This window comes from Manis pentadactyla, chromosome 3 (genome assembly GCF_030020395.1).
Source record: "Manis pentadactyla isolate mManPen7 chromosome 3, mManPen7.hap1, whole genome shotgun sequence".
Taxonomy (NCBI): domain Eukaryota; kingdom Metazoa; phylum Chordata; class Mammalia; order Pholidota; family Manidae; genus Manis; species Manis pentadactyla.
In genome coordinates this window covers 111,029,930-111,047,586 of record NC_080021.1, presented here as the reverse complement: position 1 = coordinate 111,047,586, position 17,657 = coordinate 111,029,930, and the positions used below count along the sequence as shown (strand labels likewise).

Here is a 17,657-nt window from a genome sequence, read left to right as displayed (position 1 = left end):
AAGTGTATTATGTTTATCCTATATGGTTATATAGCACAGCAGATATTCCGCCACTAGAACAATGAATGTGTCAAAACATTTTGAAATGAAGTTTAACGGGGATAAAGACAAACACAAGCATCTATTAATACACATTTAGCATTACAAATATTCTCTCTTAAAAACATCACAATGAAATGCTTTCCAGATCACAATCATTTAATAATGTTTTAAAATATTATTTTAGACACACCAGAGAGTTTCCAATTAAATTAGGTTGCAGGTCAGTAAAATACAGATCAATCCTTCCAGTACCTTTTGCCCCTCCCCCAACTTCCTTCTAAACTGCCGCTAGGGGTCAGTATGAAGACACAGTTCCTCTCGCTGTTTGAAAGGAAATGAAACTGGAAAAACATTTTCCTCGTGAATAGCCCCTGCGCAACAAAGACAATTAATTTAACAACCTTAGCATTCTTAAGCCCAATGGGTACATCACTCCATACCATGAGTGCACATTTCATGAGACCCCATGTTAATTTTGTAAATCACAGTGGATTATTGCTATGGCCAATGTTTCTTTAATAAAAATGTATTCTGGGTGACAAGATTACTTATTCTAAATGAATCCGTGGGTATTGGCCAAGATGTATGCTGTGGAACAGATGTTAAAATTTATTTTCAAAGGGTAAGAGTGCACATCTCTAGCCATCCTGAAGGTATTTATCCCAGCTCTTCCTGTAGAAGGATGGAGACAGGGAAGTGAAACTTGTGGTGTTCTGCCAACTTAGAGAGGTTTGGGGATTTTTTCTTCTCCTTCAAAATGACTATCATTATTCACTGCACTGCAACCGCAAGTGCACAATGTAATATAGGCAATTCCGAGGAACAGCATTTGTCTACACTTAAGTCTACAGGATAAAAGAAATTAAAAGAAATATTTGTGAAATACACATTACCTTCCCCCAATTCTATTTAATAAAATAGAAGGAATGAAATCACTCGAAGTTGGAAAGAAAAAAAAAAGCCTTGAAATATTGCCTTCTATACACACTACAGAGATCGAACATGCCAAGAGGCCATGGAAGGGCGAGCCCCTCCCGGGGGGCCCCTCCCCTCCCCCCTCCCCCTCCCGGGCCCCTCCCTGACAATACTGACTGACCGGTAGGAAGTGGGGTCACTGCGAATAAATGAGGTGCTGCCTTTCTTTACTTGAGGTTCTGTATTTAGTTCTGTATGTGGCACACCTTTTAAATATTTTCTCTACACATTACATGGCTTTCTCAGGCATGGGACTCCACGAATAATTCTATGAGGTATTTAAATTATTCAGTCAATGCTTTATTTCTGTGTTAATGAACAGAAATATTAATACTGATAACACCGAATGACAGGTCATCCACATATAATGGGGACGTTCAAAAGTTCCTAAGCACTCAAACACATTCATATAATTTGGGGGCATTCTGTCCTTCCCTGCAGTCCCTTGGGGTGTACTCCTTCCACATCTCCTCATTTCCTTTGTTGTGGTCCTGACGACAGGTCACACAATAGCAGTCCCTAGAGAAGAGCTCTTTGTCTCTGGCATCGTGGAGGCCAGCAGTGGCCCAGCAATCAATCAGTTTTCTTTGTTTTTTAAGTAACCACAATATGTGCGGCCATTTAAACTTTCTTGAGTCAAGAAGGGACATACAAAATAAAAAAGCAAAAATGGAGTTAATAAGATCTCTAACACTTAGGGAAACCACTCAGTTCTTCATGGGGATAACATGGAATAAACACAAAGACTCAGTATGATCTATTTGTAAACAATACAGATTGATTTTGTATTTTCAATAGCAAAACCTGTTTTTACTTATGTATTTATAGCTATTAAAATAACTGTAGTTATTACTTTTTCCACTTTTATTTTATTGTTTTATTTCCTAAAATAATTGTACCTTTTGAAAAATATCTAGTCAACAACCATACTGTTTTCTGATCTTTTCATAGCCAAATGTAGTTAGTGTTGGCAAAGGGGAATTAAAACCCGGAAACCCTTTCCATTCTTGGGATTACTTAAGAACTCTAATTCTGATCAGATCCAACAGATGGCAGTGATGTTATAAACTAATAGTTTAAAATATTCTCATAATATGCCCCTCAGAAGAATGTCAACCAAGCGTAATTCTCTCAGTACCGACATAATGTAAAACTTTGATGTAACTAATTGGGTAGAAGAGTACAAGGTAAATATAACATGAAATTTAGTTGAAATAGTATTTCCTATTTCAAAAATTAACAACTTTCTTCTTTCCAAAAAGAATTACAAACTGAGACTTGTCAAAAGATCATCAGTGAACCAAGAAAGGATAATGGTGCCCAAATTTATTAAATGGATTACATTTTTATATAAAATTCATTATTGCATTTTGGTTTCCATTTTCATCTGTTTCTTTCTATGCGGGTTGTTTTAGCCTTCTCCCTTTTTATTTACTCACTTCAAAAATTACTTTTCCTTCTCTAATCACTTTAAATAAGTGAATCTAGCTGTTCTTGTCCTCTATTTCCTATGCCTTCAAATAGTCGTTTTTATTCTTATTTATTGCCTTTTCATATTTTTATCCACTTTAAGTGACCTTTACTCTGAAGATAATAAGGAATAAGTATGAACAGAAGCCTCTTCGGGCTAAGCCTCCCCTCCTGCTACTGCTGTGATCCAAATGATGGAAAAACAACAGAGCATGGGTGATCACTTTCTGTTTGAACTGACGGGCATTGGCTGATGTCAGAGAGCCCTGCTTTTTACACTGTCCTTTCACTTTCGGTTGTATTTTTGGTGTAAGCCCCTTTTCCCCTGCATGCCTATATGGGACGAGCACTGTCCTAGATGCTTAGTCTGTATCAGTGAATTAAACAAACAAAGGTGCTCCCTTCATGGGTGCTGGTCAGAGGAGGAGGGGACAGGAAATGAATAATAAACCTAACGAGGGATTTATGTGGCATGCTAGAAAGTAATAAGAGCTATGAAAAAGGGCAGTAGGAAAGGGGAATTGAGAATGTGGGCAACTGTAAACACTGTGGTCACTCACATTGGCCTGTGAGAAGGTGACATTTAAACAGATTTGCAGGAGTGAGGGAGTGGACCATGGGCATCCTGGAGGGGGAGGCCATCCCTTGCAGAGGACGGTCAACACAAAAGGCCAAAGGCAAAATACTACTGGAAGTTGGATGTACAGTTGACCCTTGAAAAAAAGGTGGGTTTGAACTGCGCAGGTTCACCTCTGTGCAGATTTTTTTCAGTAAGTACACTGGTAAAATTTTTGGAGATTTGTGACAATTTTAAATAACATTTTCTTTTCTCTACCTTGCTTATTGTAAGAATACAGCATGTAATACATGTAACAAAAAAAAAAATAGGTGTTAACTGACTGTGTATGTTATCAGAAGGCTTCCAGTTAACAATAGGTTTTTTTTTTGTATCATTTATCTACAATTACATGAGCAACATTATGGTTACTAAACTCCCCCCATCATCAAGTCCCCACCACATAACAGGTTTTTATTAGTTAAGTTTTTGGAAAGTCAAAAGTTATAAGTGGAGTTTCGACTATGCAGGGGACAGAACCCTCTTAACTCTACATGGTTTCAGGGTCAGTTGTACTTTCAGAATATATTTCATGATCTACTTTACTCTTCATCATTTTACTCCCCAACACTGGCTTATTTATAAATAAAGGGATTTGTGTTTGTTAACTTTTTTTTTAACTACAGTCTTGCTTATCCATAACTCAAATTACTGGAAACTTCATATATCCATAATATACATGCAAGCTATCAGGAAAAAAGAAAAGAAAAGAAATGGCCTCTGAAGAACATCCCACACCCTGCAAACTTCCCAAGCCTCCAACATCAATGGACTAGGAGTGTTTTCCTTGGTATGATCACCTAGCCTCCTTATACCATCTCTTTGTTTAGAAGATGTAATTTGGCATATCAAATACTTAACCAATTTTACTCAAAAGACCTTAATACTAAAGTAAAACTAATGTGCCAAGCAGTTATACAAAATAGAATGGCACTAGACATCTTAGCAGCATAGGTATAATTAAAGTTGAGTATGTGCTATAATTAAAAGTTGAGTATTGTGTGAACATTACAAATTCACAAAATGTCTCTGATTCACTCCAGGACCTCCAAAAGCTAGTCCAAGCTATGTCAGGCCCAGAAGTCCCACGGACTACTACTATATGGAGCTGGTTTTCTAAATCCTTTTGAATCCATGAAACTGCAAATGTTGATGGAAATGGAACCCAGGATGAAAATGTCCATCTCCCAAAGCTTCTCGGCCAACCAGTGATGGAGACCTAACTGCACCCTTCACTGCACCCCTGCTCAGCATGAAACAGCCAGAGTGGTCATCGCCCCTTTTCCCCTGGCAGCAGCTAGGGTGTCCATCTGTAGAGGGGAGAATGAGACAGGGACTGTGGGCTTAGAGTAGGGTGAGGGCCTCCAGAAAAAACAAAGCTGTGAGATTTGCTCTGGCCTGCTGGGGGGGACCCAGCTTGTTCTTCTGACTTTACCCAGGTGCTGCTTTTCTTCCTCCAGTCCTAATCAAGTGATTTGCAACCTGGGCAATTTAACAAGCAAGCCCAAAACAAACAGGAAGGATTCCATCTTGAAAATAGATTGCATTTTAAAACCCAATTTGTTAAAAAGTAACTTTCTTAACATACTCTTTAACAAACAGATAATAACTCAGCCCACCTTGGGAGCAAAGCAGGCAGTCTTGAGTGATATGCTCCCAGACTAGGAAGCTGTTATCCTAGGAGGAAATCAGGGCAGTGATTCTTGTAAATAACCAGAAGACTAATAAGAAAGTAATGTCTCTTCAAAGATAAACATTTTAGGACCATTTAGCAGGTGTACATCCCTAACCCTTTGTCTCTCAACCGCCTATAAAACCCCTAGACAACGCACCACCCCGGGGCTCTCTTGTCCCCTCCTGGCCTGATCCAGGAGCTCTGTCCTCTGGCTTTATCTCTAAATAAAAGCCTCGGCCTTGCTCTCCTAAAAAAAAAAAAGAAATGGCCTCTGAGCACCAAAACACGACTTAGAGAAGGGGCCTCAGGCCCTCACTTAAGTGACTGAAGAAAATAAGGGATTTAAAGAGATCTTTGGCAGGATTGGCCCTGCCAGTCAGCTCTACAGTGAAAGTTAATATGATCTGTCAAGAAGGAGTGGACAAAATGCATCAACACCTAAAAGGCAGTGCCACCCTAAAGCTACATGCAGAGGACTGAGCAAGAGCCTTCCTTTCCCTGACACCACCACCTCAAAGCATACGACAGCCTTTCAAAACGGTAACCACTCCTCCTCCTGCCCCTAAAATGTTTAATGAAAGTATGATCAGTTTTTAGAAGGCTGGGAGGGAAGGATGTTAGAAGATTTTAATTCAAATTTATTACAAACTGTAAAAGATTTGTTGATTAAAGAAACACATTTCCAAATATCCAGAAAACCTGAGTACCTAAGAAGCCTCATTTACAGAGAATATCAATTAGGCAAGATCTTTTGGCACCATTAGGTGATATTTATAATTAAAATTGAAAATCTTCCAAAGGGGTCTGATTATTTATCATTGCTACTGAAACCGATCATCTTAATATTTTATTGCATATGAGAGTGTTTTCCTTTGTAGCAATGCAAGACACATGAAAATCTAAATTCAGGTATTTTAGATTACACACTTTTTTTACATATATTATATAATTCTATTTTTAGATTATAAAAATACTTTAACTTTGAAAAGCATTTGTCAGTTTAACAAAAGGAGTCAACACAAAGTATGTTTCTCCATCCTCTGGTTGATTTTTTTCTTCTACTGAGAAAATTTTGATTTACCCACCAACTTCCAAGCTAAAATCCTGGAAATTATACCAATATTATCTGTAATCATGACACACCAGTGATTACTCAGTTCATGAGATGAGCTTCCAACTCCAGAAGAGGCCCTGAGCTTAAGAATTAGAAATCTATTTTAGGCATTTTGAGACATAAATTTAGAAGGGGTTACATTTTAACAAACAAAATTAGTATTCACGGTACTTTATTGCATTTTTAAAAAAATTAGGCTAGCAATTATCAGGTATCCAAACACCTACCCAATGCAATTGGGGGACATTATTAGCTCTGGTCTTTGCCTTCTTCTGGAACATACTACTAAGGTAGAAAAGCAACATTCTAACTTTCTAACCGCCCCCCCCTCACGGCCCCCAACTCCCCCATCACCCAGCAACAGAGCAATGACGCAACCTTAGCCCTATAGCACTTTGCTAGGAAAGGTGATTCAGTGGACTGTTTCTAAAAAGCTGGAAACATTCACCAATGCTGAGTTTAAGCTAACAATTTTTTAAAAGACAATCTAAATAGAAAATATTTTTTGAATTAAAAATAACCAGTCATCTTTGTGGTCTTTTCTGTTGTGGTCAGCCTTAGTAATTAATACTTTAGGAGGCTTGCTAGAAGGATCCACAGCGTTTTCATTCCCTTGATCGACTATAGAGTCTTTTTCAACTCCAGTCTTCAGCATTTGGCACAAATATGTCAAGACTGACTCTATTTCCTCCTCAAAAACATTTATTTTTAATATTTTTTGCTTGAAAAGTCCAAAGGAAAAACTATATAGACCTCAAAGGACATCCATAAAACCACTTTCATTCATGTCCCATTTCCCATACCAAATGAGAATGGATAGGATATAACAGGTTAAAGAAATAACAGCCTTAAAACATTCATAAAAAGTAAAACTAATTATAAAAATAAAGTTGGTAGTCATTGAGGAAATGTTTGGTATCATTTAGTCCTAACTGATCTTTCTATGACAAAAAGATGACATAAATAATTAAATTAAGAGAAAACTCTTAAGGCAGCCTCTTTTAGAACTATTTGCCATCCTCATTTTCTATGATTTTACATAAAACTGTGAAATGATAAAAGCAAGGCAAACTCACATCAAAGGAAGACATCTATGCATTCTGGAGTTCTATTAAAGCAGTCTAAATAATACATAAATCTAAATGCACTGGAAATAGAAATGTTTTAGTGTCACTGAAAAGATTTTGCACCAGCATGACTATACTGGGAAAATCACTGAACACACTATTTTCAAATTACTACCTACTAGGACTCAATATTCTAGAAATTTGTGTGCTTTCATCTAGATGACGATAATGATGCTGAATTTAGTAAATATCTGTGTCAAGAACTGTAGCTATTAACGAACATGATATTGTTTTGATGCTTATACATTTCTACTTTATTTTTATTGAGCATTTTAGGCATTTCATTAAAGTCTTATAAAATATTTGTGTGGGAGTAGAAAAATGAAAGGAGAAGAAAAGAAATAGATTAAGTATGTGAGGAGGATGGATGAGGATTTATTTCAAGTTAGGGAAGGGTAATTTTAGTTGAAGTACCACAAAATAATAATACATGAAAATTAGTAACTAATGTAATGTGATGGTTAATTTTATGTGTCAACTTGACTGGACTATAGGATGCTCTGATAACTGGTAGAACATTACTTTTGATTGTGCCTGTAAGGGTGTTTCTGGAAGAGATTAGCATTTGCATCAGTAGACTGAATAAAGATGGCCCTCACCCCTGGGGGGTGGACCTCATCCCATCTGTTGAGGGCCCGCACAGAACACAAAGGCAGAGGAAGGGTGAATCTGCTCTCTGCTCAAGCTGGAACAGCCATCTTTCCTGCTCTGGGACATGGCTACCTTAGTTCTCAGACCTTCAGACTACAGCTCAGTTGCACCATTACCTTTACTGGTTCTCCAGCTTGCAGATGGCAGATGGTGGGACTTCACGGGACTTCCTAATTCCATGAACCAATTCCTATAATAAATCTACTCATATATAGATATCTTAGTGATTCTGTTTTTCTAGAAAATCCTAGTATTCATACCAAATGAGACATAAGGAGGGTAAAAAATTGTTTATGAAAGTTGTCTTCAAGAAATTGCCTTTTTAAGCAATCTTATCTTCTGTAGAGGAAAGAACACAGACTCTGGATTTCAACAAAGGTGGGTTTAATTTCCAGCTCCGCTGTTTTAATAAATATGTGACAACTAGGTAACCTTGTACAACCTCTCAGTTTCCTCATCTGTTGACAGATTATCTTGATAATTAAATTTTCAAATGAATACAGAACACATACGACAGTGCTTGGAATACAAAGGACCTTCCTTTTTGACAGTCATAGTATTTATACATAATATGTTGATTTAAATTGACTTTTTTAAATGTCTCTAGATTAACCTAATGCTTATGTCCTTCTAAAAGTTATCTTTTAAACTTTTTTCTAGATCTATCAAATGTTTATATAATGTTGTCTTGGACATTTCCAGCATTATCCAGTTTTATTTGTACTGGAAACCTTCCATAAAAGTTAGCCTGTCACCTGAACCAAATGGCCCACATATTTCCCCAGCAAGCCCAAAAACAAATTGAGATTTTCTAAGATCTTTGGAAAATAAAGATTTTTTATCTGATGACTTATTTTCATAAGGATTCCTGAGGATAAAAAGTCTGAAAGAACATGCAAACATCCTTGTAAGACATGAAAATCAGACCATCTTGGCTTGTGGATACCCAGAAAGTGCTGAGTGAGTCTTTTGGCACTTACTTTGCATTAGCAGGATTACCAGTTGTCAGATTGGCCAGGGCTAAGGCTGCAGCTTCCCTCACCTCTTCATTGTCACTTTTGAGCAACTGAATTAACTGTGGAATCCCTACAGGAAAAGAAAGGTAAAATGTGACTCTACCAACATCCAGTGAACTAGAATATGGTAACCTAAAAATGTGCAAAATGGTTTTTTCCACTTGGCTTACCCTGATTATTGAAAAATTCTTTGCTGCCTGAATTCTCACACATTGCTGAAATAGCTTGGGAAGCAGCGATTTTAGTTCCATTGTTCTCAGAACCCAAAAGGGTTACAAGGCATTTTTCAACCCCTTGTTCATGAAAAAGTTTTCTATTTTCAGCTTTCATAAACAAAAAATAAAAAATAAATCAGAATTTTGATGCAAAAACTGTGTGGGTATACCTACTTCCCCCCCAAAATATGCTAGGCATTCAAACTATTTGCCAGCTTTAGTCACAAAGAGTCTAAACTAAACAAAATATATACCTATTTAAACTTCAGAACACAATGAGAATGCAAAATGAATTATGGATATTGCCTTTTCTTCCCATTCCCTTAAATGATATCAATACTATGGCAAAGAAAATTCTATAATAAGAAGGAGTCAAGTTTCAGATTTAGCCATAAGTTATTTAACATCAATCATGTGTCTGGCATGGTGCTGTGTCACATGTGCTATCTTCTCATCAAAGGCAAAAACCTGCTTATTTGATGTTTGTTTTAAATACAAAACCTAACATTTGAAGAATGCCTAAGATGTACAAACTGGTAAACTGAATGAATGCTCAAGAGAAACGAGAGAAGAGGAGAAAGTAAAACTGAGTAGTGTAATATGATCCTAAGTCTGAAGGAATTTATAATCTTATATCAGAGAAAGAATAATCGTCTTTAATCTTATAAAACAGGTGACATAATAAAAATTAAAATAATTATTAAATTGCTAAATTACCATAAACATAATCTAAACATACATTGGCATAGTTCTCTTTATTTGAAAAAAGACAGTTATGATCTAAGTACATACCCTGATATTCACTCCATTATAGAACACTAAATTGAAACCCAGATATTTTTAATGTTTTTTGTTTCCTAATGTTTTTCTCTTGATTTTGTTTGATTTTTAAATAAATGGCAATCTCATTACTAAAGCAAATATTGCCTTAAACTAAATTAGAACATTAAAAGCTAATTTTTTGTTTTGTGTTCTATAGTTAATTCTAAATAAATTATTTATTAAAAGCATGTGCTAGAGAAAAAAATTAAATGAAACTCAGTTTTAATGTCAGAAGAAGTACTGGAGAATAATTTGCAAAGGAACAGCTTACAAATATTTTTGGCTAATTTATTTACAATTCCTTCCACAAACTTTGTTATAGATTTGATTCTCCATTAATTAGCCTTTATAAAGTCAATTTACATGATTAAAATAGAAGAATGTGCGATATGTGCTCTTAAGATGTTGATGTATAAGAGAAGAATATTGTTATACTAAAAAGGTCTGCAAAAAATGCTGATACTAAATTCAGATTATAACATCTACGTGCACTAATTCATTTACTTATACATATTTTAATTAACTTGGTTTCTTTTCAGAAATTATTGCAACTAGGTTTCCATTTTAAAGCATGTGATTTCTATTTTCTTTCAATAAAGATTTTTTAAAATCATCCCTTTCCACAGACACAGTTATCACATTCAGATGTCACCATATTTGCAAATACTTTTCGCCTTTGTTCATCTGATACACAAATGTATGCCCAGCAATCTGACCATCATTGGCACAAGCTAAGTTACTCACACTTCTGTTCATTCATCTTAAACCTATCATAAACCAAGCCCTGTAATCCTATCATTTTAATCCCTTGTTCCTTTCAGTTAAAATTGGAAAACAGGTCATAACTGTTTCAATTAAAAAGCTGTGATTAATACTTCAGTCTCAAGTATGTGGCTTCTAAGATATTTAAAAATATATGCAGACCTTATTGGTTTTTCCTGAATAAACAAGGTCCAAAGATTTTCTAGAGTCTCTGAACTAAAATGTTTAGATTTATGATAAAGGCTTCCCTGATGGCTCTAAATCAACTTCACTAAACAGAACACTCTGCTCATGTATCCTATCTGGAAAATTGGCCAAAAGAATTAATTTGAAAAGACTAACTTTGGAGTATGTAACTGTTGCATTCAAAAAACAGTATATATGCAATTATTGGAAAGACTTTAAAAATAATTTAAATACTGTAGGCAATTAGTTTCTCAACCCCGCTGGGAGTGTTCTCAAAATCCAGCTGTGTTCGCCAAACCTCAAAACTGCTGACTGCAGTGTGGCTATAATAGATGTAAAAGATGAATTAACATATTAACCAAGTACCTTCATTGAATTGCTACACCGAGAAGTATTTATGTTTTAATTACTTAACTAATAAAGATGGCAAGGTCATTATGCTACTAATAGAATATATGTCCTTTAAAAATAACATTTGTTCAGTATCACTAAAATAAAAGACATGAAGTTTTATAACTAAAAATAAATCTATATGTAATGATGCTTTTCTTCACCCATTCTTGAATGTTGCTATTGTGCATCTTTGCTCCTGCTGAGATGTTAATGTCAGTTCATAAACCGCATCGCAACATGGTAATTAACACCTTCCTCCTTCTGGTGCAGGTCAGAGGCCTACTGATCTGGGCTCTCCTTGGTGGGGATGCCTGTTAAAATTTTACTCAACAAAACTTAAAGAATGTGTATGATGTGTTTGCTTCAGCTGTGTTTTTGACATGCAATGATGATGCATTACCTAGCCTACAATAGTTTTTTTGATGATGATGGAAAGTAAAAAGAAAATGTTATAAATGAATACTGATGGCTACATTGTTCTTATAACAATGTAAGGAACATTTGTTCAAACCTACTTCTGAGTGGAGTTTTCTAACTATGAAAAATGATTTTAAAACTTCTTCATGATTGTTTACTTTTAATACAGAAATAATGGGAGACAACTTTGTTAATCCTTATTAAGGTTTTTAGAGCTTACCACTGTTGCTAATATAAAATAGTGTATGTCTGATATATAATAGGGCCTGTCGTATCAGGCTGGGTCTGGCAGACAGAGGTCAAGGCAGGCAACAGTTGATATAAGAAGAGGTAGACAAGGAGGAGGCTCTGCAAGATGGCGGCATGACAGGGCAGTGGAAATCTCCTCCCAAAACCATATATATTTTTGAAAACACAACAAATACAACTATTCCTAAAAGAGAGACCAGATGATATAGTACAACAGCCAGGCTACATCTACACCTGCGAGGACCCAGCACCTCACAAAGGGGATAAGATACAAGCCATGGCCCGGAGGGACCCAAGTGCACCCCTCACCCCAGCTCCCTGGCAGGAGGAGAGGAATTGGAGCGGGGAGGGAGAGGGAGCCCAGGACTGCTGAATACCCAGCCCTAGTCATCCGCACTGGGAGCACAAAGTCCATACTACGTGGTGTGCTGGGTACTAGGGAAACAGAACAGTAAAATCTGTGAGCAGGTCTCAGCAGCCGGCGCCCCTGGGACAAAAGAAAAGCAAGTGCTTTTTGAAAGTCTTAAAGGGACAGGAGCCTCACAGCTGGACAGAAGCATCCCGGCACACTCAGCACAGCAGCTGGGAATCCCGGGGAACTCTGGGTGCCCTAACCCACTGGGTGGAAGTGGAGCTGTGAGGTACCTCATGGAGATAAACAACCTCCCACCCGTTCCCACTATGGTGCAGCCCCGCCACAGCGGAGCAGCGGCCTGAGGTTGGTGACGCCAACAGCAGCTCTGCAGAGCCGCCTCCGCAGCCACCCGGGTCAGACATAGAGGCCCCGTCAGCGCGCAGCTGCCCAGCACAAGCCGCTAGGGGTCACCATTCTCGCAGGAGAAGAAGGCCACAAACTAGCAAGTAGGGACTGTTCTCCCAGCTGACACATGCACCAACAGCCCACAACTACCTCTAACGCCATGAAAAGGCAGAAGAATTTGATCCAGACCAAAATCACAGACAACCCCTGAGAAAGAGCCTGGGGAGACAGACTTAACCAATCTTCCTGAAAAAGAATTCAAAATAAAGGTTATAACCATGCTGATGAACCTGGAGAGAAAAATACAAGAGCTAACGGATAAAGTTGGGAGGGAGAACACAGAAATAAAACAATCTCTGGAAGGACTTAAAACCAGAATGGATGAGATGCAAGAGGCCGTTAATGGAAAAGAAATCAGAGAACAGGAACGCAGAGAAGCTGATGCAGAGAGAGATAAAAGGATCTCAAGGAATGAAACAATATTAAGAGAACTGTGTGACCAATCCAAACGGAACAATGTCCACAGAAGAAGAAGAGAGAGAGAAAAAGGGATAGAAAGTGTATTTGAAGAAATAATTGCTGGAAACTTCCCCAAACTGGAGGAGGAAATAGTCACTCAAACCACAGAAGCACAGAGAACTCCCAACAGAAGGGACCCAAGGAGGACAACACCAAGACACATAATAACTAAAATGGTAAAGATCAAGGACAAGGACAGAATATTAAAGGCAGCCAGAGAGAGAAAAAAGGTCACGTACAAAGGAAAACCCATCAGGCAATCACCAGACTTCTCAGCAGTAACCTTACAGGCCAGAAGAGAATGGCATGATATATTTAATGCAATGAAACAAAAGGGCCTTGAACCAAGAATACTGTATCCAGCACAACTATCATTTAAATATGAAGGAGGCATTAAACAATTCCCAGACAAGCAAAAGTTGAGGGAATTTGCCTCCCACAAACCACCTATATAGGGTATTCTAGAGGGACTGCTCTAGATGGAAGCACTCCTAAGGCTAAATAGATGTCACCAGAGAAAATACAATCACAGCAAAGAAAGCAGACCAACCAAATACTAACTAAAGGCAAAAAATAAATCAACTACCCACAAAAGCAGTCAAAGGAAACACAAAAGAGCACAGAATAAAACACCTAACATATAAAGAATGGAGGAGAAGGAATAAGAAGGGAGAGAAATAAGGAATCATCAGACTGTGTTTATAATAGCTCAATAAGCGAGTTAATTTAGACAGTAAGATAGTAAAGAAGCTAACCTTGAACCTTTGGTAACCACAAATCTAAAGCCTGCAATGGCAATAAGTGCATATCTTTCAATAATCACCCTAAACCTAAATGTAAATGGACTGAATGCACCAGTCAAAAGACAGAGTAACAGAATGGACAAAAAAGCAAGACCCATCTATATGCTGCTTACAAGAGACTCACCTCAAACCCAAAGACAATCACAGACTAAAAGTCAAGGGGTGGAAAAAGATATTTCATGCAGACAACAGGGAGAAAAAAGCAGGTATTGCAGTACTAATATCAGACAAAATAGACATCAAAACAAAGAAAGTAACAAGAGATAAACAAGGACATTACATAATGATAAAGGGGTCAGTCTAACAAAATGATATAACCATTATTAATATAAATGCACCCAATAGAGGAGCACCAACATACATGAAATAAATAATACTAACAGAATTCCAGGAGGAAACAGAATGCAATGCATTCGTTCCAGGAGACTTCAACACACCACTCACTCCAAAGGATAGATCCACCAGACAGAAAATAAGTAAGGACACAGAGGCACTGAAAAACATACTAGAACAGATGGACCTAGTAGACATCTATAGAACTCTGCACCCAAAAGCAACAGGATATACATTCTTCTCAAGTGCACATGGAACATTCTCCAGAATAGACCACATACTAGGCCACAAAAAGAGCCTCAGTAAACTCCAAAAGATTAAAATCCTACCAACCAACTTTTCAGACCACAAAGGTATAAAACTAGAAATAAATTGTACAAAGAAAGCATAAAGACTTGCAAACACAAGGAGGCTTAAAAGCATACTCCTAAATAATCAATGGATCAATGGCCAAATTAAAATAGAGATCAAGCAATATATGGAAATAAATGACAACAACAACACAAAGCCCCAACTTCTGTGGGACGCAGCGAAAGCAGTCTTGAGAGGAAAGTATATAGCAATCCAGGACTATTTAAAGAAGGAAGAACAATCCCAAATGAATAGTCTAACATCACAATTATTGAAATTGGAAAAAGAAGAACAAATGAGGCCTAAAGTCAGCAGAAAGAGGGACATAATAAAGACCAGAGAAGAAATAAATAAAATTGAGAAGAATAAAACAATAGAAAAAATCAATGAAACCAAGAGCTGGTTCTTCGAGAAAATAAACAAAATAGATAAGCCTCTAGCCAGACTTATTAAGAGAAAAAGAGAATCAACACACATCAACAGAAACAGAAACGAGAAAGGAAAAATCACGACGGACCCCACAAAAATACAAAGAATTATTAGAGAATACTATGAAAACCTGTATGCTCACAAGTTGGAAAACCTAGAAGAAATGGACAACTTCCTAGAAAAATACAACCTTCCAAGACTGACCAAGGAAGAAACAACAGACCAATTACTAGCAATGAAATTGAAGCGGTAATCAAAAAACTACCCAAGAACAAAACCCCCGGGCCAGAAGGATTTACCTCAGACTTTTATCAGACATACAGAGAAGACATAATACCCATTGTCCTTAAATTTTTACAAAAAAATAGAAGAGGAGGGAATTCTATGAAGCCAACATCACCCTAATACCAAAACCAGGCAAAGACCCCACCAAAAGAGAAAATTACAGACCAATATCCCTGATGAATGTAGATGCAAAAATACTCAACAAAATACTAACAAACAGAATTCAAAAATACACAAAAATACATCAAAAGGATCATACACCATGACTAAGTGGGATTCATCCCAGGGATGCAAGAATGGTACAACATTCGAAAGTCCAACATCATCCACCACATAAACAAAAAGGACAAAAACCACTTGATCATCTCCATAGATGCTGAAAAAGCATTTGACAAAATTCAACATCCATTCATGATAAAAACTCTCAACAAAATGGGTATAGAGGGCAAGTACCTCAACATAATAAAGGCCATATATGATAAACCCACAGCCAATATCACACTGAACAGTGAGAAGCTGAAAGCTTTTCCTCTAAGATCGGGAACAAGACAGGGATGTCCACTCTCCAAACTGTTATTCAACATAGTACTGGAGGTCCTAGCCATGGCAATTAGACAAAACAAAGAAACACAAGGAATCCAGATTGGTAAAGAAGAAGTCAAACTGTCACTATTTGCAGATGACATGATATTGCACATAAAAAAACCTAAAGACTCCACTCCAAACCTACTAGAACTAATATCAGAATACAGCAAAGTTGCAGGATACAAAATTAACACACAGAAATCTGTTGCTTTCCTATACACTAACAATGAACTAATAGACAGAGAAATCAGGAAAACAATTCCATTCACAATTGCATCAAAAAGAATAAAATACCTGGGAATAAGCCTAACCAAGGAAGTGAAAGACCTATACCCTGAAAACTATAAGACACTCTTAAAAGAAATTAAAGAGGATACTAACAAATGGAAACTCATCCCATGCTCCTGGCTAGGAAGAATTAATATAGTCAAAATGGCCATCCTGCCCAAAGCAATATACAGATTTGATGCAATCCCTATCAAATTACCAACAGCATTCTTCAATGAACTGGAACAAGTAGTTCAAAAATTCATATTGAACTACCAAAGACCCTAAATAGCCAAAGCAATCCTGAGAAGGAAGAATAAAGTGGGGGTATCTCGCTCCCCAACTTCAAGCTCTACTACAAAGCCACAGTAATCAAGATAATTTTGTACTGGCACAAGAACAGAGCCACAGACCAGTGGAACAGAATAGAGAGTCCAAACATTAACCCAAACATATATGGTCAATTAATAAATGATAAAGGAGCCATGGACATACAATGGGGAAATGACAGTCTCTTCAACAGATGGTGCTGGCAAAACTGGATAGCTACATGTAAGAGAATGAAACTGGATCACTGTCTAACCCGTACACAAAAGTAAATTCAAAATGGATCAAAGACCTGAATGTAAGTCATGAAACCATAAAACTCTTAGAAAAAAACATAGGCAAAAATCTCTTAGATATAAACATGAGCGACTTCTGCATGAACATATCTCCCTAGGTAAGGAAAACAAAAGCAAAAATGAACAAGTGGGACTATATCAAGCTGAAAAGCTTCTGTACAGCAAAGGACACCATCAATAGAACAAAAAGGTATCCTACAGTATGGGAGAATATATTCATAAATGACAGATCTGATAAAAGGTTGACATCCAAAATATATAAAGAGCTCACACACCTCAACAAACAAAAAGCAAATAATCCAATTAAAAAATGGGCAGAGGAGCTGAATAGACAGTTCTCTAAAGAAGAAATTCTGATGGCCAAGAGACACATGAAAAGAGGCTCCACATTGCTAATCATCATCAGAGAAATGCAAATTAAAACCACAATGAGATATCACCTCACACCAGTTACGATCGCCACCATCCAAAAGACAAACAACAACAAATGTTGGCAAGGTTGTGGAGAAAGGGGAACCCTCCTACACTGCTGGTGGGATTGTAAATTAGTTCAACCATTGTGGAAAGCAGTATGGAGGTTCCTCAAAAACTAAAAAGAAAATACCATTTGACCCAGGAATTCCACTTCTAGGAACTTACCCTAAGAATGCAGCAGCCCAGTTTGAAAATACCATATGCACCCCTATGTTTATCACAGCACTATTTACAATAGCCAAGAAATGGAAGCAATCTAAGTGTACATCAGTAGATGAATGGCTAAAGAAGATGTGGTACATATACACAATGGAATATTATTCAGCCATAAGAAGAAAACAAATCCTACCATTTGCAACAACATAGATGGAGTTAGAGGGTTTTATGCTCAGTGAAATAAGCCAGGTGGAGAAAGACAAGAATCAAATGATTTCACTTATCTGTGGAGTATAAGAACAAAGAAAAAACTGAAGGAGCAAAACAGCAGCAGTCTCACAG

General features: G+C 37.2%; 1 protein-coding gene across 5 annotated transcripts in view; it reads right to left on the bottom strand.

The window, feature by feature from the left end:
- The window catches only part of ARMC3 (armadillo repeat containing 3), a 75,942-nt gene that overhangs the window by 25,656 nt on the left and 32,629 nt on the right, over positions 1-17,657 (bottom strand). For 4 of the 5 annotated variants that reach the window (XR_005023834.2, XR_005023833.2, XM_036880928.2 and 1 more), the window contains 2 exons: positions 8,857-9,009; positions 8,651-8,756 (listed from right to left, as the gene is read on the bottom strand). Coding sequence is in view for 3 of the 5 variants with exons in the window: in XM_036880928.2 (XP_036736823.2) it covers positions 8,651-8,756; positions 8,857-9,009 (259 nt within the window). In the remaining 2 variants the exon portion in view is untranslated. The remainder of the gene's footprint in view (positions 1-8,650; positions 8,757-8,856; positions 9,010-17,657) is intronic. The other variant, XM_036880930.2, reaches the window with a different exon arrangement.